At 37.8% G+C, this 22,979-nt stretch overlaps 1 protein-coding gene across 2 annotated transcripts in view; it reads right to left on the bottom strand.

Moving 5' to 3' along the window:
- MLLT3 (MLLT3 super elongation complex subunit) overlaps nucleotides 1-22,319 on the bottom strand; it is a 256,534-nt gene extending 234,215 nt beyond the window's left edge. Inside the window, exons 1-2 of one of the 2 annotated variants that reach the window (XM_033123720.1) lie at nucleotides 22,058-22,319; nucleotides 20,514-20,694 (exon numbers count right to left, since the gene is read on the bottom strand). In XM_033123720.1, the coding sequence (XP_032979611.1) occupies nucleotides 20,514-20,694; nucleotides 22,058-22,069 (193 nt within the window). In that variant the 5' untranslated portion in view covers nucleotides 22,070-22,319. Of the gene's footprint in view, nucleotides 1-20,513; nucleotides 20,695-21,611; nucleotides 21,780-22,057 lie in introns of those variants that run through there. The other variant, XM_033123721.1, reaches the window with a different exon arrangement.
- Between the last annotated feature and the right edge of the window lie 660 nt (nucleotides 22,320-22,979).

Raw genomic sequence — 22,979 nt, 5'->3', positions numbered from 1 at the left:
TAGAACTAATCACTCAGACCTTTGTTTCCACAGCTTTGCTTTTCATAGCCTCATGAAAGCACTCATCTTCTTGTATTGTGATTTTTTATTTATTTATTTTTTACATGCCTGATGCCAGACTAACCATTCCTAGAAGCCAAGAACCACTTCTGTTCCTGGTGGTATCCTCGATGCTTCGAGCAGTTCCTGGCACATAGTAGAGGCTCACTGTTGGCTGAATAACATCATGACTTTACACATACGACCTTTCCTTACCCAGCCGAAATCCTGCTGCACATTCTCTACCCACAGAGCTGGTCTGCAACTACTTCTGTCCTCATCTTCTTCCCCATCTGAGTTTTCATACTGGTGATGAGTAACAGCAATCCAGAATGTTTCTTCTCTATTAGAGTGGTTTCACCTATTTTCCTAAGAGGAATCCATCTTGAAATCCAATTTGGTATCAGGCTTTTCGGAGATTCCCATTTTAAATCTGTATTCTGACGCTCTGATCCTTCACACACTTTATTAAATTCTAACTCTTCATTCAAAGAAAGAAGACAAAACTGACTCTTCCAACACCATATTTATCTCTACTGGTTTCCACTTCTTTTTTCTTACTCTCAGTGAACTCTCATTATCCAATCAAAACCATAGTATCTCCCCCCAGAAATTAATGTACACTTGACAAAGACCACTTCGATTACTGGAGAATCAGAATCCAATGAAAAAAATTAAAACCAAAGCAAATTAATACAGTCCCAACTCAACAGCCCTGAAATGCCTTCAATGGTAAAATGGTTTTAAATTATGAAGAAGCCCATGGGGTCCCTAAGGCATTTCTAGGGTTTCGTTAAAAAAAAAAAAAAAAAAAAAAATTGTAGTCAATCATAGATATGTTTACTTTTTCTCTGCACCGCTGCCCCAGACTCAGACTGCTCTGGGGCTGAGGGTTTCAAGGCAAAACAATGAAGCATTTGACAACCTCAAAAGGTCTAAATGACATTCTAGAAACAAACTTCACTTTGGACTGCTCATTGAAGTACAGATAAACCAAGATACACTGCCCACCTTGAGCTTGGAATGTAGTCAAGGAGAGTAACAATTGAGGCACTCTGTATTTAAAAAGATCTCTCCAGTGGACAGATTAAGAATAGTCGTGAGAAATTTCTTCTTCGTGCATCCTGAAAGCCATGAAAATTTACCTGGCAAATCCTCACCCACCGTAAACAACCTGTGACTGCTTGTTGAAAATATAACTTATTTGAAAAGAAAAAATTTGCTTTAGCTATAGCAGATGGTTCTTATCCCAAGCTAAATAACAATAGTAAGATGGAATTTTAAAGGTCTATTAAGATAGAGTTGGAAACTTTGTGATTTTTCACTATCCTTCCTCCAGAGAGTTTCTTTTACTCCACAAAAATAATTTTAATCAGATGGGAATAGGAAAAAAAAAAACTGCAAACAGAAAGAAATTCAGTTTCAGCATGAGTACAATATTAAATGTCCTGAAAGCAGACAGATCCTCAATAACGTAGCTTCAATAAAAACTTCCTAAATCCTTTCCTTTTTTGTTCCTTTGAGAAAATGGTGAAGCAATTTGCATTTACAGCTTAGTTCCTGTTTCCAAAATACCCCTTAAACTTTTTCTTTTCTCTTTTTATGGTAGGTATAAATAGCACCAAATTGTCAAATCACAGCTATTTTGTGTGCTACCTATACAAATAGGTCTGATTTCTGGCCAGCCATAAAACAATTACTGCCCGGATTCCTCTGGCTCTTTGATATCCAGCTTGGCCACAGGGCTTCAAAGCTGGCCTCCAAGACTTTTCTTGGGGCACTGCTGAAAAACAACCTCAACAGAAACACAGAAGATAAAATGTTCCCACTCCTATAAACACACAAAGACATAACTACACTACAGAGGTAAAACAATTCGGCAGCATTGTGGTGGGGTTTCTTCCCTCAAGAGAATTTAAGAGGTCCAAGTACTTTGAATTGTTTCTTTAGTGATGCTGGCCAACTACTGTGTTTCCACAAAAATAAGACATAGCCGGACCATCAGCTCTAATGTGTCTTTTGGAGCAAAAATTATAGTAAAATAAGACCGGGTCTTATATCATATAATATAATGTAAGACGGGGTTTTATATTAATCTTTGCTCCAAAAGACACATTAGAGTTGATGGTCCGGCTGGGTCTTATTTTCGGGGAAACACGGTGGAATTTCTTCCTCCTCATGCATATAGCTATTTCCCCCATTCTCCAGCCTCCAAAAATTAAGAACTACTTTGCTTTCAGAGAAAATTTCTGATTTACTAGAATAACTTATCCCATGGGAACTTACTGGGACAGAATGAAAGTTCAGCTTCTCGAGCACATAAAAAGCTATACAGCACAGTATTTGTTCAACGTTGCAAAACTCATTGAAGCTAGAAGCTTTGTATAAGGTTAAATTTGGTTAGAATATCAAACAGAGGAAATTTATGTATGGGTGACTGTATGTTTTGGCTATAAATTAATAGGACTTTATTCTTACATGGCTTATTAAAAATCACTACATTATATGTGGATGGCATACACACACAAATATCTAACATATACAGCACACATGTGCTTGGAGTACTAGTCAGGCTATTTCCTATTAAGCTACAGCACATACAATACATCTAGTACAAGGAAATAGATACGAAGTCCCATCAGAGAAACTTACAATTTAGCATCTCAGAGGAATGGCAAATGCAACATGATTATAAAATCTCCTATTGCCCAGGTTCTTATAATAAAATTGTATTAAGGCTGACACGCACAGGTACACACACCCCTATACCTGCATCTGTATATGTGCACCTAAGAAGAAAAAGATATGTTGCTTTATTTTTTAATTCTTCCTACCATCATGCCAAATCAGTTTCTCCTTAATCCAATACTTGGGTAGCTCTATCCTAATATGCCAGTTATACGGAAAAAATATTTCACAAATTAAGCAGTTGGCAAACATGTGATTCTAAATGAAAAGTACAGATGATATAGCCTCCCTGTGTACATAAAAGACCATTTCAGATACTATGCATAAAACATAAAGACTACCTTTGAACCCAAAACTCACCTCTTATATCTCCATCTCCCCTTTACCATCTGTAAGACTCAAGCACTTTTAAAACTTTAATCTGAGTTTAGAACTCGTCTATGATCTTATCCAAGGAATCACTTGTACAGACTTATCCAAAGACACAGAGCCACGTTTTTAAAAATCTATATAATAAATCAACTCTTAGAAGTACACAGAGGAGCCCTCTCATAATAACCCGAGAACTTACCACTCAAAATTGGAGCCACCTGTTTATAGCTCCGATCTCAAGTACACAGCTTTTATCTCGTAGGTCAAATCTGGCACCTAACATTGGTACTAAATTTCCTCGTAACAATGTGATTGTGTAATCTCTCAAATTTAATTATACTTTTTCTCTGGAGCTTTTAAACCAAGGCCAAATGCATTAACATACAACAAAATTCCCAATGTGAGTGATAAAATGCATTAAAAGTAACCTTTAATCCATGCTATTAACTGATTTTATTCTATTTTGGCACGTTTGAAGTAACTCATCTAAGGATTAGTTAGGCTTTTCTACACTTCTTTTTATCAGGACCCTACCATTCTTGATTTAGTTTTGAGAGAAAAGGGTTTGTAAAAACTATAATAATCTCACAGCTGGAGATGGCTGGAACGTCCGTTAGTACTCATTGTGCCCTTAATTTGCAGGAAGCCTTTGTGCTCTTCTACTCCTCGTTTTACATGCTGAGCAGTTTTCACTGATAAAGTACTTATAGACCAGTTATTTTGGATTAATGAAAAGCCCAGTAAAATTTTATGTAAAATGGCTGTGAACTTTCTCTTTAAAATACTGAAATGTATCTTCAGTCTTGATTGCATGAAAATCTTAACCCTGATAATTTGCCTCAATAGTTTTCATGTGAGTCGGCAAAGGCAGCCCTAAGATTTTTAAGAAGTATTATTTTCAAACAGAGAAGGAATCCAAAATTTTAGGCTATGAATTCAGATTGAATGGCTGAAGCCTCAGGGCAAACACACTGATTTAATCACGTAGCAGTGGGTTCCCAAATCCTGCCCTCCTCAGCCTTAACAATAAAGTATTTCCCTGCCTTTTAAACCTATAGCAATAATGCAAACACGTTCTACAAAAGGAAACCAACATCGTTGGGGTTTTAATATTATAACATCAATTTCGGGAGGAGATGGCATTGGTCTAATTGTACACTTATCCAAACCGTGATTTTAAAGTCAATGACTTAGTACTTCCTCTGAACTTCAAGCCCCAAAAAGGACATTTAAATATCCAATTATCATGGATTATAAATCAAACTCAATTTTCACACTTTTTTTTTTTTTTTTTACAATTTTCACAATTCCATAAAGGGCTTTAGATACAAAAAGCAAGGTCTAACTTTAGAAAGTCTAAGTTGAAGTTTTAAAATCTAAGTATAAGCAAAAATGTTGAAAATGTCACATTCCAAGACATGAAACTGTACAGTAGTAAATGCTAAAATGACTCATTTTCTGCCACACTACCTTCCTATAAGTCAAAAGTGCAAATCATAATCAGAGAGTCATATCTAACACAGCATATACATTTGCAACGTAGAATTGATAGTGTCTGAAACCAACAGGGTTAAACAACTTCTTTTGTGAGGCTACTGGCGAAATCTGGAGCAGCTGTCTCACTTTGCCTTTAACGATCATAGCAAAAGCTCAAGGAAGTGATCCAATACAGCGCTGGTCTTCAGTCACCAGATCGTTTCTATTTCATTTTCAACCAAGGGAATGGAAAATGAAAACAAAATTATTCCTCAGTGGGTAAGTTTACTTGACAAGCTCATTTTTACCAACCTTTTAACTTTTATTCACATGTATATCCATAAGAGCTGTTTCTTTCTGGGGTGCAGACAACCTTAATAACTTTTAAATACTGACTACACAAGATAAAACTTCAGATGGCTATCACTTCTTCAAACCCACTTATAAAAACTACTGGAAAATGTTTTAGCTACTCAAGAACTAGCTAAACGAGCTAAAAAAAGAAGAAGCAGTTAGTCATTGCTGTAAACTGTTGAGCCACAGATCTTTGATTTCTATCAGTGAAGAAAGCTGCAGAATTCATACCATTTTATATAGGACCTAAAACAACTGTATAATAATTTTTGTAACAGAAACAAACTCAGTTCCTCAAGGGTTACAATTTCCCACCTAAAACTACTTACACTGTTTAAAACAAACAACAAGCTCTTTCATCATATATCATCCAGTTATTACCAACATATATGAGATGTCTACTCCTGTTCTTTCCTACTTCGCCTATGGAAAACCGGTATTTCAGACATCTCACTAATCCGGACTTACAAATACTGACTTTAAATAGAAATCCAACCTTCTTCAGAAATTAATTTTCTGAAGAATGTGAATAAGGGAAACAAAGTAATCAAATCAGTGACCCAACAAAGTTCTGTTAGCACTCTGGTTAGTAACTACAGGTTCATACTAGCAAGAAACTCCAAAACAATTTTAAACTAAGTTATACAGAAATACCCATGCCTGCAACATTCATTTCAATATTTACAATGCATAAAGTTTGTTTTATTCAAGTAAGTTTACCTAAAAAAGATTTTTTTCTCCAAAGGGCAATCTTAATCCAATATTTAATTTATAATTCCAATCCTGTTTATTTCCACAAAGGTTTGGCCCAAAGCAATTTTAGTTAAATTTCAGGCTAGTATACACTTAGCTATACACCACAGGTAAGAGATACTGCTTATAAACATCTGATATACTTTCTGATGATAACAGATCCTATCATTTTACACTACCAGTGTTGGTTTCCTAAAGGAGAAAAAATTAAAACAAACAAAAAACCGCTATGAACTAAAATACACCACAAATGGGTGTTCCTGAATTGACATATATATGAATGGCTTACTTGTTTTAAAAAGTAAACCTCAACTACTGGGTTAATAAGTGTCACTTTAAGGGATTTAAACCAGAAATTCTTCAAATAAAATTAAATAAATTGGTTCGCAAGTAATTAACGATGGGATTTCAATAATGTAAAACTATCTCTATGGCTCAGGAATTTAACTGGCTATGTTCAATATAATCTGCCTGCTTAGTGGGTCTTGGAGCCCACTGCCTGTAAAATCTCCCATGGAGATTCAAGACCACCCATTGAAAAATAGTACAACATTATTGCCTCAGGCAAGACGCTGGTACATAAGACTGGTTATTCAAGTCTTTTAAATACTATTTTATTGAGGGATTGTGGGAGGTGGGGGAGGGGGATTCATGAGTGGTGGGGGAGGAAAACGCAGACATAGGAAAAAACAGTAATTTCTAAAGCAGAAGTTCCTATATACCCGCCACTCCTCATCCCACCCCAACCCCCTTTTTAAACAGCTACATAAACAAAGTAATAAGTGCTCAATTTCAGAGAGAATTACATTATACTCCATTTGAACAGGCTACAAAGTACTTTTATTTGAAAAGCTGCTTCTCCGCTGTTATAAACAATTTTACTACGGCACCAATTTCAGACAAGAGAAGATGGCTAGGGAGATGGGAGGTGGCATTAGGAAAAACTCACTCGGTGTCTTTCAATGCCTAAAATAGTTGATCCAATAAAGATCCTTTAGAGAAAACGTTAAGTCTATTTTTTTTCTCCAAGTAAGCAAATCATACAGGAAGGCTTTTCTTCTCTAGGGTACTGCACCCTGTCTCTTTAAACTCCAGGCCTGCCCCATTTCCCACGCATTCAATGAAAGCAACACGTTTGCTGGCCTCCAGCCCACAATGTCAAGTAGTTTTCTTGCTATTGAATTTCAAGATTATTCTTTTGGATCATTTGCCCTTTAGTTTTAAGCACGCCAAAGCAAAAATAATGTCTTTCTACAATAACATAAAGAAAATGCTGAGGTCTTTACAAGTCCCCAAGTAGAGAACACCTTATCCTTTAGTCTTCCTTTCACTGCAAAACATGCTGCCCCTCTATGTGCTCTTAATAAGGGCCATTTATACATTATCTTGGTCTGCTACGGCTCTGTCTGTCCTATAATAACATTCTATGAGTACATTTATTTAATTTAGTACCAAATTTGGAATATACAACAATCTGCAATACTCAGACCAAGTTTCCATATTACTCAAACTCACAGGTCTTCAATTGGTCCCTCAAGTATTTCGTTAGAAAGGGTTTTAAAACAATGACTTTATTTTCTATATTTGCAGTTAGGACACCGACATGAATGAATGGAACAATAAAAATAGGAAGCAAATAGTGTGAGCTGTTGTCATAGGTGCCAAAGAATATATCTTCCTCATTCTCATACATAGCTTAATCCTGAAGAAAGCAACCTCGGCCATCATGAACCCCACTTAGAAGTTTCTCAAAAGGAATAGAAATAGTCAAACAAAATTTTATCAGTAGAACTAAATCAAGCCCAAGGAAAATAATGTTATTCCAAATGCTCGCAAATAGATCTTAAAGTAGCAATTTTAGTCAAGTAGCGAATAAAGAAATGCTCAGATCACAAACATCAGTTTCCGTATTTAGTATTCTAAATTTGAGTTAATTTGGGTAACGATAATATAATTTGGGAATTTTGTAAAAGCATCTAATACAGACTTATTTTCACTTGACATATAGTTTTACTGTGTATTTGAGCAAGTATACTTTTAGTGGCTATTCTTTTTTTTTTTTTTTTTTTAAAAAGGTAAAGATGCTTCCCACAGATTGTAATATCATGGACTCAATCAGATAAATTTCAGATTGCAAAAAGACCTTTTAAGACAACTAAAATTAAATCTCTCATTTTGCAGAAATTATTAGTTTTAGTTGTGTTTAAGGAATATTCGTATCTGCACTGTATATAAAACACAAAATTACATTTTGATTTTAATTTTTTTAACTTCTGGTTATTTTTGTAGTCTATATGTGAAATAGTATTAAAACTGTTTTAATACTAAAATCTTGTTTGTGTTTATGCAATTATGCATCAATTCTCCATCCAAAAAGGACCACTTCTCTCCCTGCCCTAAACATATTATTTTTGCCTTAGTTTTGGTAGTTTTGGGTAATTTTTATTTTTCATAACTTAGTGTTTAACTTCCAAAATATATATAAAGACACAAACTGGAAATGGGTCTTTACTTCCAATTATAGATCCCATTTGTTTCTAACTCCATTATCATACTTTCAAACATGATGAGAATTCTTTCATTTGTAGTCAATTTTTAAAGTCAGATTGAGGCTCTGGAGAATTTTCTAACACAACATATGAAGCTAAACATATTAATTAACAAAGTTATCCTTATCAAAACTCCATGGGGGGGAATCAAAACTTTTCCAAACATTCCTAAGTATTCCAAAAACATATACTGTACTAAAATATTAAATATGGTTGCCTTCTGTTACAAAGACTATTTTATATGAATCATGTACTTATAAATCAGGTTAATCCGATTAATTTTATTACTGTAATACAATAATTATTAAGAAAGGTAAGAACATAATTTACAGAAATCTTACAATCAACTTATGAAACATGCATATAGTAATGTTAAAATAAACCACTCAAACTGATGTGATTAAAACTTTAAATAAAATATGAAAATGTCACTTGAAGAAGACATTCCTCTATATGCTCGATATGAGATTACTTAAAAACCAAAAAAAAAACTAAAAAGTTTATTGTAAACATGTCCATATGTTTAAATATTTACTTTAAAATATTTAACACATTTAAAATCTAGTTTTACTTTCACATTAGATGTGTCAAGAAAGCTTGAAAAACACAACCAATTTTACTGATGACAAGAATTTCCCGATATCCCACCTCCCCAAAACAACTTCTATTAATATTTTACTATAGTATTTTCTTTCCATCTTTTCACTGATGTATGTTTATCTGTCACACAATTTTCAAAATGTGGGTAAAGATGCATAATTTTGACCATTCTGATATGAAGAAAATGAACTGAAACAAGTACTAAAATCAATAATTATGACAAACCCAAAAAAGGGCCTCCACAGAAATACTGTCAAGTACTATTAACTACAAGCTACTATGTACCTTTTATGACATAAGAAAATTATCATTTACTTGCTTCTTTAAAATGTCTGTATTTATGTATTTTTGTATAAATTAAATCCTTAGTCCTTCGACAATTCCCTTTAACAAGTTAAAACGATAACTAAAATTATCGTCATTGACCTAAAATTTATGCAGCATGTTGCAGGTAAAGTCTGGACGGGCACTTGCTCTTCAAGACACCTTCAATTATGTATGTGAATTATTAAATAGAAAACCATGCAAGTATGTTGAGTGATCAAAGATTTGATACAGTGTCTTCTAACTTGTCTACATGATAATGTTAGTCCAAGTCCCCAATTATTATTCTATTGCTATAGAAACAAAAGAAGTTATCCAATACTTCATAAAAGCAAACTGAGTGACAAAATGTCAAGGTCTGGCCTACATTATATGAAATATCAATCAATCAATCAGTCAAGTTTCATAAAAAACCCAATGATCTAACAATCTGGTCAAGAGCCATATTTAAGGAAGAAGTTTCAAATAAACACAGGGTGTCTTGAGTTCTTGGAATGCTCCAACCCCCAAGTAGTTGATAGCTGGTGTAAATGACAACAATATAATCAGAAAGTAATTTTCATTAACTAAAACTTAATCACCTACTTGATGAATTACCCTTGTTATCTTCTACTTCCCTATTATTACAGCAAGTCTTTTACCCATTTCACTGTTCACTAATCATTAAAAAGAGTAAAAAACCAAAATATCAACATTTTGTTTTTCAAAAAATCATTCTCAAACTACTACTCTTATGAAAAGCGAAAAATGAAATACAGCAGCACTTATCTATTATCTAGCATAACTAACCAATGTATAGTTGATGTCATATAAATGCAAATTATTTCATCATTATAAAAACAGTAGATCAAAGACACTCAGAATTTATCCATTTTTAAAAACTAAGGAAAAAATAATATTTCAGAGCTAGGAAAGCCCACAGAGCTTATTCAGTCCAAACACATCCCTCCTACCTCCCAGGCCAGGGCTTCCTGCTGCATTGCTAAATACTGTTCCTACCAGTTACTGGAATACATCTGTCTATTTTTAAAGCTAAAAGGCTAGTTGTATTTCATGGATTAAGTAGTAAAAAAATGATAGACCTGGCCAAGTCTCTCAAATTTGTGTCTGGCTTTTAAAACAGCAGCCAAAGTAGGTAAAGGAAAAGAGAGAAAAGGAGAAAAATTCATTTTGCCTATAACATAACCTAAAACACATTCTAGAAAATGTGTTTCTCAGCCGACAAAATTCAAGTGGTTTCCTGCTAAATTCAAGTGGTGGTTCTGTTTACACAAAGTCAATTATAAGAGGTACAGAAGAAATGACTTTTAGGATACTAAGTAATAATTTACCACTTAGGAGAGTGGAAGCTCAAGTCTAGATTCTAACACTCTTTTTCTGACTTACAATATCTACGTGTATGTTACATTGTTGCCAAAACTTCCAATGTCTAGACTACATTGATCAAAGGTATGGACACTACTTATCTATAGTGATACAATGTATCTATACAATGTATCAGGAGGTGAGTGCAGGACTGATTGAAGCATACACGTACTGGTGCTAAATGCTGCATATGATGGAAAGTCGCTTCCCACTTCTCAGTATTTCTGTACACAGGTAGGGACAGTCATACAACAAGCATGTCTGATAAGACCGTCTGGAGCTCTACCAACATTCTGAAGAACCATACCACTAAAAGCAACCAAATCCCAACAACCTCACCTCTCTAGTTTTCACTGAGTCACAAAACAACTGCTTATAATACAGGAACAGGGAAAGAAGTCAAACAAAACAATTTTGTAAAATAGAAGACTATTTCTTCAGTGCAAGGAAAGCTTTCATATTCAGCAACTCATATTAATGTAGTATTTTTGGCAAAAGTTATGGATGACATGAAATCTATAATGAACCGTTTTTTAAACATTCAAAATGTTTTGTACACCTGAAACTAATAAAAAAAGTTATAAATTTTTATTAAAATAAATAGATACCTGGAATAATCTCTCCCAACACGATGCTGGAGAGAGGAGGAGGAAGGAGGGCATAAAAAAAACCTACCTGCAAAAATTAAAGGCATCTTGCAGACTAAATTTATATCTAGAAATATCAAGAGGTATGTGAATCTCCCTACTCTCTAAGCCACGGCTACTGTTGTTAATATTTTCGGAAATTGTTCGTGTATATTTTGCTTTTTAAATTCAATACATACACAGCTTTTGTCCGGGTGTTGATGGGAAAATAACTAACTAATGATTTCTTCTGGAAAGGAGTAAAGAAAAAAAAAATCTACATTTGGCAAAATTAAATATTTTTAAATGAATTTGACTCAGAACATCAATCTTCTAACATGGGTAATAACTAATTAAATTCAACTTATCATCTTTATAATTGTTTATGAATATTATTTTACATGAAAGGATCTCAGAATTAAGTTCAGAATAAGTCATACTTTTAATAAAAAATGATGGTGCATTGATTCTCTCCAAAAAGTTAATTGTTAACTACTACATACCAACTAAATCACGCCCAAATGCTAGCCTTATCTTTTTAAAAATTCAATGACAATAGCTTTCTTCAGGCCTCAACCACTGAAAACTTCTCACACTCAAGTTAAAAGAATTAGGTCATACATTATTTCTTAAAACAAGGTGCTGCATCCTTCATGGAATGGCAACGCTACCACAATGTGGGGGGTGGCGGGAATATCAGAGGATACCTACCATTCAGTCACAATTTTTCCTAATGATTTGATCTCAGAGGAAAACATGACATTAACCCATAAAATGAATTTGATTTTGCCTGCAAGTAGCTATAGAACTTCTTCCTTTGAAACAGCATCTACCATGGTTACCACCACTTAATTAAATCTTAGATCATGTCTACAAAAGCAGTTATTGCTGAACATTTGTCTGCTAATATAAGTGAATAATTACTCAGTGTTTTAAAAGCAAACATTTACCACCATTTATTACTAGTTATCTTTGCACTAGCACACTTGTGACTCATTGTGTCTACATGCAAGATCACTTCACATTTCTAGGCTGCTGATTGAAAGTAAAATGAGAGGCTACACAAAGATGAAGAATCTCAAGTGTCCTGCCCAGTTCTAGAAGACACAAGCACGTTGAAGGCAGGGACCTCCTCTTTGCCTCAATGACGTCTTCCCCCAATCCTTTCAATGCATCATTCACATATAAAGTCTGTTGCTTAAGCACATTACCATGCCCCCAAATTATATTCTTCAACAAAACCCCAAAACCAAACAGGAAAACAAAACAAAATAGATCATTGACAAAATTAAAAACGCGTATATGGCAAAAAGATACTATACATTAGGCAACAAGAGAAAGAAACAAAATAACAGCCTACAGATTAAGTTAAAAAACAAACATCCCAGTAGCTTTTTTAAAGACAAATGATACAAAAAGAAGTCAATAAAGAGGAAATACAAATGGTCAGTAAACATATAGAAAGTGCTTAAGCCCACTGGAAACCAGAGAAATGCAAATGAAAACAAAAATATACCATGTTTCAACGAAATATCAAAAATAAGAAATCTTAAAACATACTGAAGATGTAGAGAAAATGGTACTCATTCCCTGACAGAGGATAAACTGTCACCAACTACTTTGTAGAGCAATCTGACAATGTCTAGTACGAATGCAAACATACCCAAAACTCAAATTCTAGGCCTATATCCAAACTCTTGTTCATTTGTACAAGGTATATGTACAAAGATGTGCACTGAACAGAATGGAAAATGACCTATATATTCCTTAATAGGGGAACAGAAAGGCAAGCATAGAACATATTCCTATGATGAAATACTAAGCAAACAAAATTAAAGGGAATGAATTGGCTCTCGACAGATGAAATATGGAAAGGTTCAAAAACATGAGTGGGGAGCGAGTGCAAAGCAAGATGCAAAATTATTCACTCATAAAAATGTTCTGGAATTAAATAGTGGCAATTGTTGCACAGCCTTGTAAATATACTAAAAACCACTGAATTTTACATTTTAAGTGCAAGCATGTTATAGTATGTGAATTACATCTCAAATGAAAAAAATGATTTGCCCAGTACGATATACTTCATGAATTTTTTAAGACATAACATCACATTACTTGTAGCAACATAAATGTGCAAATTTACATAAATAGATGGAAGAAAGGCTGAAGAGTTAGAAGAAAAGGTTGAGAGGCATTTAAAAATTTTAGCTGAATCTGTAATACTTAAATCCCTAAAATCAAAACAAGGAAGCAAATATGATAAAATATAAACACTTGTTCATTCTTAGCAGTGGGGATTTGAATGTTTGTTATATCATTCTTTCCTTTGTATTCTCCTTTGCATTTTTTGAGGAATACAAAAAAGGGCACAAAACAGGCATATCATAAATGACAAATGGTAAATATATAGCACATAAATAAAGATATGTGGCATTACTAATCAAATAAATGCAAATAAAAATGAGGCATAGTCTCATTCAGGAGATTGGCAAAAATTAAAAACAAAACTAGTAATTTCCAGCATTGGCAACGATGTAGTCTCCTAACAAACACCTGGGGAAGTACAAACTGGTACAGTCTTTTTGGAGGAAAGTTTGGTAATGCATATCAAAATTTAAAATCTATATACCTTGACTCAACTACCTCCTTTCTGGAAATTTAGCATAAGGAAATTATTGAAAAGCTATAAAAATGAACGTCAAAGATGTTCCCACAGCGACAGTCATATCACATTCAAACTGAGGACAATCGAAATGTCCAAATAATGCATAACAACCTATATTCAACGTAATACCACAAAAGTCAGGCTTAAAAAGATCATATTCCATTATATACCACAAGGGCAGTAATGTTCGTCTGTGCTTTATCCCCAGCTCCTAGAAATGGTCTAGGCACATAGTAGGAGCTCCAAAAAAAAAAAAAAAAAAAACTTGTTGAATGAATAAATGTTAATTTATAGTTAGTTAATATTTAAATGTGTGTGTGTCCACACACACATATATACTATATGTAAAGATGTCTACCAAAGTATTAATTATGGTTATCTTTGAAAAATTTGGGGGTAACTCCTTTCTTTCTATTTCTACTTTGATTTTTCTACAATGAACATGTATCTATAGATTAGAAAATAATACGATTTTCATTTGCATGTAAAAAATAATACATGGGTTCTTCATAAAAGCTGCTCTGTACAACTGTACAATGTAATTTCTCAACTTCTATGATATCTGTAAGTTTTTTAAAAACTTACGAATTATCTGTAACACTATCAATAAGCAATTATTTATCTACTCTTTTCAGACAAAGCATATAGTTTCAAAAATGAATACAGCACTATAAACAAGAATAAGGAGAACCACAAAATATGAGAAAAAATGAAAGCATTGAACTATATATATGTTATGAGGAAGAGGATGAACTAGAGACAGTGGCCACACACTCACAAAACAAGATGTTGTGAAAGAATTTCACTCAGACAACAGAATTTCTCTTTCTACCTTAGCTTCTTCCCGGAAGAGTAAAAACATAAACTCAAACAAAGTATCAAAGCCAAAGGAACAAATTATAGAAATCTATATTGTTTCTATTAAGACACTGTGAAGGTTATGTTTCAGAGATCAAAAATATTCTACAATCTGATCAATAAAGATTAACGTTGAGTAAAAGTCAGTAATATATCAAATCCTTGCCTCATTATGTAATTTGTATAATTGTATTTAACATATTCCCCCAGTCCCAAGTAGCTAAGCTTTCCAAGTTCTCTTTTGAAGACTGAAGTTACTAGGAGATTAAAAAAAGTTCCACATCTTAGAACTGTGAAAGCTGCGTTAACTGGTAGGGACCATCTGTAATAGATGACCAGAAAAAGAACTAAAGGACTAAGGTTGGTCCATGGAAGACCACTGGAAGGAAACATCAAGGAACCAAGAGAAGGAATAAAGGATCTTTAAGGTAAAATTCTGAAACCAATTGATACCCCTGTCCTATCTACTTCTGTGAGGTAATTCTACAGAGTCACTTAAAATGATAGACATAAAAGGATTCTGCAGAATACAGATAACCCAGCATCAAATGGACAGTGATAATAACTGTAAACTATATCCCGTAAAACCCAAATTCAGATTATCCTTTTCTGAAAAAAGTTGTTAGATAATTGTTACACTGGTATTTAACCACGCAAATGAATACCTTGGAAGATTGATTTTTTTTCTTTTCATTAAATGAGTGCTTTTATTAGAAACAATAATAATGGTTTTAAAAAGTCAGCTTCCACATATGAATAGGGCAGTTTATCTGTGTCAGGTTATATGCTGAATATTTTATTTTACATCAGAGGTTTTCCAAGCATAGTCCAGGGGCCCCAGGATCCCCAAGACCTTTCCCAGGAATTGGTGAAGTTAAAACTCTTTTCATAATAACTCTAAGACATCATTTGCCTTTTTCACTCTCATCCTCTCATGCATGTACAGCAGAGTTTTTCAGGGGCTACAATGACCCGTGAGAACAACAGTGAATCACAGAGTGAATACAGAAGCACAGAAGAGGATCCAGTTGTTTTCTACTAAAACAAACATTAGAGATTTGCACACAAAAAAGTAAAACAATGCCACTCTTCTCACTCTCTTTGTTTTAGAATTTGTTTAAAATGTCTCCGATTTCATTTCTAATACAGTAACTATTAATAGACATAATTTACATAGAAAAAGCTCTTTTGAGTCTTCAGCTTTTAAGTGTAAAGGGGTCTTAAGACCAATAAATTTGAGAACAGCTGATTCATATTTAATCCTCAACTTGTGAGGTAATGGTTCTACTCTATCATCATTCCCTTAACACAAGTGAGAACACAAATGAGAGAACAGACACAGAAGTTACTTACTTGCTCAAGGTAACAGGAGGCATCTCTTAAATCAGCACTTGAATATGTCTTTAATCCCTAATCCTAACTCTTCACCACTCAGCAACAATATCTACCCAAGAAAATTAAAGATCACATTTAGATAGCTACATGTTAAATCCCTGTTTAAAAGGCAATATTCTATATTGGGTCTTTACTTTTTGTCCTTCAGTCTTAAAAAGTAATGTGTGTTCACTGGAATGCTTTTCAATATACAGAATTAACTTTAAAAAAAAAATCAAACACTACAAAGTAACCTCCCATCACCACCAACACCCTAAACACCCACTAAGGAAAACTACTGGTAAGAGTCTATGCCCACTCACCCAGGATTTATTTATATACATACACACATATTTTTTTTTATCTGTTTAAATGCATTTTAAAAATGAGATCACACTGATTTGGCAACTTGCCTTATTTCACTTAATATATCTTGAAGATCTTCACGCATCTACAAAGAGATTTACCCTTTTTTTTATAGATCACCATCATTTGCTCCTACCCAACTGAGGTCCCCTATATGACTGGCTTCCAAATTTCTGCTATGAAAAAACAGTCACAAGAAATGTTATATATTTGTGTAGTTGTGAAGCCATATCTGTTGGAAAATTCCTAGAAGTAAAATTTCTGGGCCAAAGGGTATAAAGATTTAAAATCACATTAGATTTTGTCAAATGTCCTCCAAAATGTCTGTGCCCAATTTACATTCTCACTAACAGCATATGAGATTTCCTCTAGCAATTGAGCTTTTAAATGCCTTCGAAAATTATACTATATGTTGCTTCAAAATGCCAAGTAACAAAACTGTTCTCACTGATCATCTTAATTCCATACAAAACTCTACACAAATCTTGTAACACTCACTGAATATATCAGTATAGTCTTTTATCTGTATTTTTTCCTTACACCTTTTAAATACCTCAGAAGAGAAAATACATCAGGTGCACATACTGTGTTGCCCCGAAAATAAGACCGGGTCTTATATTAATTTTTGCTGCAAAAGACGCATTAGGGCTTATGTTCAAGGGATGTCATCCTGAAAAATCATGCTAGGGCTTATTTTCCGATTAGGTCTTATTTGGGGGGAAACACGGTAATATCTTCAACTAGAAAACCCTCAAATTTTAGGTGCCCTGATAAAAAGTTATCCAAATTATTTCAGAAGACTAACACAAATCAGAACTACACCTTAAAGCTGGGCTCAAACACTTAAATCAAAGGAAAGTTGTAAGAGTGGATTTATTATGCTTTATATGCCCATTCAAAGGACTAATGCTACAAATAAAAAGCCATCATCCCAGTGGCCAAATTAGCTTACATAAAATAATAAGCAACAGATTTCATATCATAAATGTCAGTGGAACAGATTGTAATGGTAAGGATGTCTGTAATTGAAAAGAAAGTTCACTCAAATTCACATCATACTAAAAATGAAAACATTAATATTTTAAATGAAATGTTTTGAATGTGACTATTCATTTCAGTTATATCAGACTATTATAAATCTTTGGTACTAATAAATAAGATATGGTCTTTTTTTGCAAGTAGATAGTTTTAAAATGCATTATACTCTGACCTGCCTATTCTGTAATGGATAATGGATATTCCAGGCTTCATTATTTCATCAAAATCTCTTTTCTATGACTTTGTGCTAGTAGTTTTAAATTGAAAGTCTTCAATACATCTCTGGAACAGAGTAAAACCTCATTAATTCAAGTCCAATCAGCTCAATTCTGAAAGGGTGTATGTAATTCTCATTAGGCAACAAGTTAAAAAATACTATAATTTCTTCCTCTACAAGTTCTCGTAATATTACTACGAAATAAAGGAAATCAACCTGAAAATTCACTTCTGCAAGCCAAAGATTTATGAAACTAAGACCTCATCCATCTCCGTGGCTGAGAAGTTCGTCCTCAGTTCTAAGGTCCACTTCTGTTTATCTGCTACCATATATAATGAAAGGGATCTAACTTGTTATTAATAGCCCTTTAGAGTAGAGTATGTGCATTTCTTTTAAATATCTTGTAACTCAGATTTTTCCACAAAGCCATTTTTGCAGATTCTCCCTTTTCCAATCCTAACATTGACAGATCTATAATATCACAAATACAGCACCTTACCAGGTATAGAAATAGACACAGATAACTGCCATTCTTATTCTGTAGCTATTCTTACCATTTTGAAAGACATTATAGGCCAAAACGTAAGTCCCAGTGTTAAGTGGCATGTTTGGTGTTACATGAATTTACAACTACCTATTCCCAAAGAACAGAGAAACCTTCTCCTGCAATCTGAATCATGTATAATTACAGTATGACAAGGTCTCTCCTGGGCTATGTAAGCTGGCTTTTTTCCCAGGACTTGTCACATCATGGGAAGCACACACACAAATAAAAATCCAAAAATAAACATTTTCAAACAATGGCTTATAGACTACGTAAAGAAACTCCACAGTTGAGAATAAAAATTGAAGAGCCCAACGGACAAGCTGACAATCGCACCAGAGATGTCTGGGAAAACACAGGTGATACCACGGGGCTTACCATGCAGCAACTCCCAGGTGTGGACCAGGCAGGCAGCGCCATCACAGTCCCTTACGCTCAACAGAAGAGCACTAGGTATGGCAAATAAAGGGGGACATCACCACACACACCCACTGAAGCAGAGAACACTGCTGGAATATGGAAAGCTTGGTCACCTTTAATTTCATGCCAATTTGTTGATTGTTAAGGTACCTAAACAAAGTTATCTTAAGAGCTACATCTACTGCCACCTGACTTCATTTTCCTCAAGCAATAAATACGGCTTTTTGTGTTAAGTGTATTTCACCTCGAGGTGAACGGCAGCCAAGTAGTCATAATAGTGTGTACCAAGGATCTTAGAAGGTGGTTTCTTTTGTTTAAACTCCTCCGCAGTGGTTCTATGGACACGCAGAAAAGGGAGCGCGAGACTCCAAGAAGCATCATACCCAATCTCATGTAGTGACAAACTCAACAATACTCATCCTTATCACAGGTTAGAGGAAATATGAAGTGTAATATCCCTGGCTATATATTTTGATAGGAAATGCTAACAAAATCTAAATGTTATTTTCTATAGGCCATGCATATTCCTACACCTCTGTTAGAAGCTGGTTCATTTATTAACCATCCAGCAAAGCCCATCAAATTCAACTGCTCAAGTTTTCAAGAGAAGCTATAAAACAAACCATTAAAAGCAACATATACAATCCTATGTCCCATTACATGAGCTCTAGAAACAAAAATAAGCATCCACACAAGCCTCTGCCACCAATAAGGCACACAGCATTTCTCTTTATTCAGCCCCTTGAATGTTCAATAATTTCCACATAGCTCTAAGCAGAATGCATTTATTCTGAGGTTACCCTAAGAAACTGCAGGAGTTCTAGATGCCAATAAAGATTATGGATCAAATGGATGACAACTACTAACTATTCTGTCGACTTAGATAAATAAACCTGCTCACAAACAAAGCATCTTATTGTATTTATATTGTTACCTCTACTAATCCAACTAAAACAACTAGACAGTAGCTTTCCAGAGGCTGGAGGGAATAGAAATCAGGATTTTTTCAAACCCTCTCTCAATTTACAGTAACACCTGCGTTTCTTTTCTTCAAAACTGTCCTGTCCTTTATGGAAAATGTTTGGGACCTCAGAGGCTGAGCAGAATTATGCAAACTAGACACCAAGGCTAAAAACCAAGGTGGGGAAGGACTGAAGAACAAGGCAAGACAACACGGTTCCTCTGAAACTTAGCTTCGTCGACCTCTGCAGGGACCCTCTTCCCTGCAGACCAATCGGGCCGACGCTTCGCAACCCTGCTCAAAATCGAATGAGCAATCAAATGCCGTTGGGGGCTAGGGATGAGTAAACTCCCCCACTAAACATAATAAAATCCTGACGGCGGAGGCTGGGGGTGGCTAACCCACAAAAAGAAAAGTCTATGACAACTGGAGCCTGGTGGCTCATACACAGGCAGGAAGGCAGAGAAGACCCTAAAGAGATTTCTCAAGACAGAACAATAACTACGTCCCATGCATTCTCTGCTAATAACACAGGTAAATCACCATTTGTCTAGGGGGGGGAAAGGCCCAACTTATTTATTCCCTCCAGCCCCACTCCCCACACCTCCAAACACAACAACTAATTGCACCTTCCCCACGGAAGCTGCGGCTAATCCCAGAGGACCGGTGAGGGCAGGCTTGGGATAAACACTCAACACCTGACGGTCCTTTCTCTGCAATGACTTTAACGAAGCCGAAGTCGCGCGCGCGAGCGGGAGCCGGGACCTGGCCAGCGCGGCGCCGCGCACCCGAGTCCCGAGGCTCCGCCAGCGAGCGCGACGCGGGGGGCGGGGAGAGGAGCAGGGGGACCGCCAGGGCCAAGCAATTGTTTCCTCCGCCAGTAAAGACATTTTTTATCAAGCTCCTTTTGTATTCGAGCCCTACCTCTTTTTGGCCTAGGAAAGCTTTCGTGCAAGTGGAAGACGACTTTCTCCACAAAGTGCTGTATGTTACTGTGCTCCGGGCCGCGCACGAACACCATCCAGTCGTGGGTGAAGCCCTCCACGGTGGGTTTTTTCCTCACCTGGGCGCGGTGCCCCAGCTCCAGCTTCACCTGCACGGCACACTGCGGGCAGCGGGAGGAGAGACAGCCGTGAACAACAGGAAGGCGACCGTTCGACACTGCACATTGCGCCTGACATTTTTTTTCCTCCTTCTTGAAACGCACATAAAAGGAAACGGCGGTGCCCTCTGCATTCACGTTTACGCGCGTGGGCGCGCACACCCCACACCCTACCCGGCCCGCCGGGCCCCGGGAGCCCCGGGCTCCGCATCCACACCCGCCGGGGTTGTAACGGAATGTTACCCCCAATCGGGAAGGGGGTCCGGGGATCGGGGAGAAGAGAGAGAGCACACTCAGCCACTACGTGCACGACAACAAATGCATCGGAAACAAATTAGAAGACAATTAGGAGACGATGCCGGGGCGGTTTCCCAGCGTGGGAAGGGAGGTAGCTGGGACCCGAGGGGGGTTCGGACGAGCCCCCTCCCCGAAAGTACCGCGGCGACAGGCACACGCTGAGGAAGTCTTTGTGTACGTGTGTGTGTGCGTGCGTGTGGAGCGCTGTGCCAGGCGAAATGGAAACTACAGGCAGCCTCTGCTGATGGGCACAAACTCCCGTGCTCTTACCACGGGGTTCGTGCACAACAAAAATGAGACGTCGTCACACACACACAAACGCCCGCAGGAAAACACGCCGAGGCATCCATAACTTAAGGAACCCCTCACCCCCAGCGTAAAGCCCCACGCGATCGGCGAGGCCAGCCTAACGGAGCCCCCGCAACACACTTCCAAGAGCCAAAGTGGCCCCAAAGTACCGCCCACCGCCCCCCAAAAAATGAAATTCAGAAAGGCAGGGCGGCGGGCGGACAGCCGCCGATCCTCGACTGCGCACAGCCGGGCGCCGGGGCAAAGTTGCGTGCGGCCCCGCCGCTGTCAGCCCGCACACTCCGGCTCACACACGCGCGCCGCGGAGAACGCACCATCGTAGCGGCCGCTGAGGCTGCCCGCCGCGTCCCGGACTGTGCCCGCGGCTCCTGGCGGCGGCGGCGGCTGAAATATGGCTGAGTTATTATTCGCCTCCTTCCACCGTGTGTGAGTGTGTGTGTGTGCGAGTGCGCGCGTGTGAGTGAGAGTGCGCTTCTTGCGATTGCAAAGAGAGGCGAGGAGGGAGGGAGGCGAGGGGGGTGGAGGGGCGAGTGTGTGTGAGTGTGTGAGTGTGTGTGTGTGCGCGCGCCGGGGGGGTGGGGTGTAGAGGGAGGGGAGCGGAGGCTGAGGGAGAGGCAGCAGCTCCCTGCAAGCCGTACCAACCTTTTTCTAATTGGAACCGCGGAGCGCTGGCGCTGTCTGGGCTGCGGCGGCGGCACAGGGCGAGGGAGGAAAGGCCGGGGTTGGGGAGGGGTCTTTTATTATTTTTGCATGTACTTACCGAGCTAGCCATGCCTGGGGGCCCGGAGGTTTGCTGGGGTGTTGTGTGGTACCCCCCTCCCCCGCCCCCCTCAGCTGTAATTCATGAAGAGGCTGCTATAAATGAGAGCGCGCCCAGGAGCGGAGGGTAGATGGCGGACATTCTCTGCCCTTTTCCCCCGCGTTCGCTCGCTCGCTCGCTCGCTTATTAAACTCAGCCCCAAAAGCAAAAGCAGCAGCAGCAGCAGCAGCAGCTCCAGGGCCAGAGGATGAGATTCCGGAGCATGCGCGGTGGCGCCTGACACCAGGGCTGAGCCTCACGGGGCGGAGGGGAGGGCGCGCGGGCGGGGCGGAGCGCGCGGGGAGGCCGAGCGAGCGAGCCAGGGGGAGCTCGAAAGAGCCAATCACTGGCCACATCCCGAAACCCCCGCGGACGGCTCCGCCACACTGGAACGCCTCGCTTAAAGTAACAGGTTCCTGCTGGGGGTGGGGTGGGGAGGGTGGAGAGGAGGGCGGGGCGCGGAGGGGGCGATGGAGTGGGGAGAGGAGCCAGCTGGGGAGCCGTCCCAGCCCCTGTGTAAACTCCTCTTGCCCTACAATAAAAAACGGATTAAAACTGCTGGAATGTAGCCACTGCCTAGAGACCCTAGCAGCCAGAGAAGGGGTGTTAAATCAAGTCTTCGTCGTTAGTTAGCACGCTCGGGGGAGGGAGGCGGCTTTCTTTTACTTTCCACCACGTCTTTTTGTGGTTTTGTGCTAACAAGAACTCACACCCAAACAAACTTATTAAAAGACAGAGCAAAAGAAACACCACCCTACAAATAAGCATCAAAAAGCAATAGCCGAGACTGTTACAACGGGCAACAACCACCGGGCCTCCTTGCCCGTCCATTCCCAGGCACCCGCCAACCACCCCTCACTCCCCGGCATCTTCTGCCACTGCC

The sequence above is a fragment of the Rhinolophus ferrumequinum genome, chromosome 12 (genome assembly GCF_004115265.2).
Source record: "Rhinolophus ferrumequinum isolate MPI-CBG mRhiFer1 chromosome 12, mRhiFer1_v1.p, whole genome shotgun sequence".
Classification (NCBI taxonomy): domain Eukaryota; kingdom Metazoa; phylum Chordata; class Mammalia; order Chiroptera; family Rhinolophidae; genus Rhinolophus; species Rhinolophus ferrumequinum.
The sequence above is the reverse complement of the archived record's forward strand: the minus strand, read 5'-3'. Positions and strand labels throughout refer to the sequence as shown.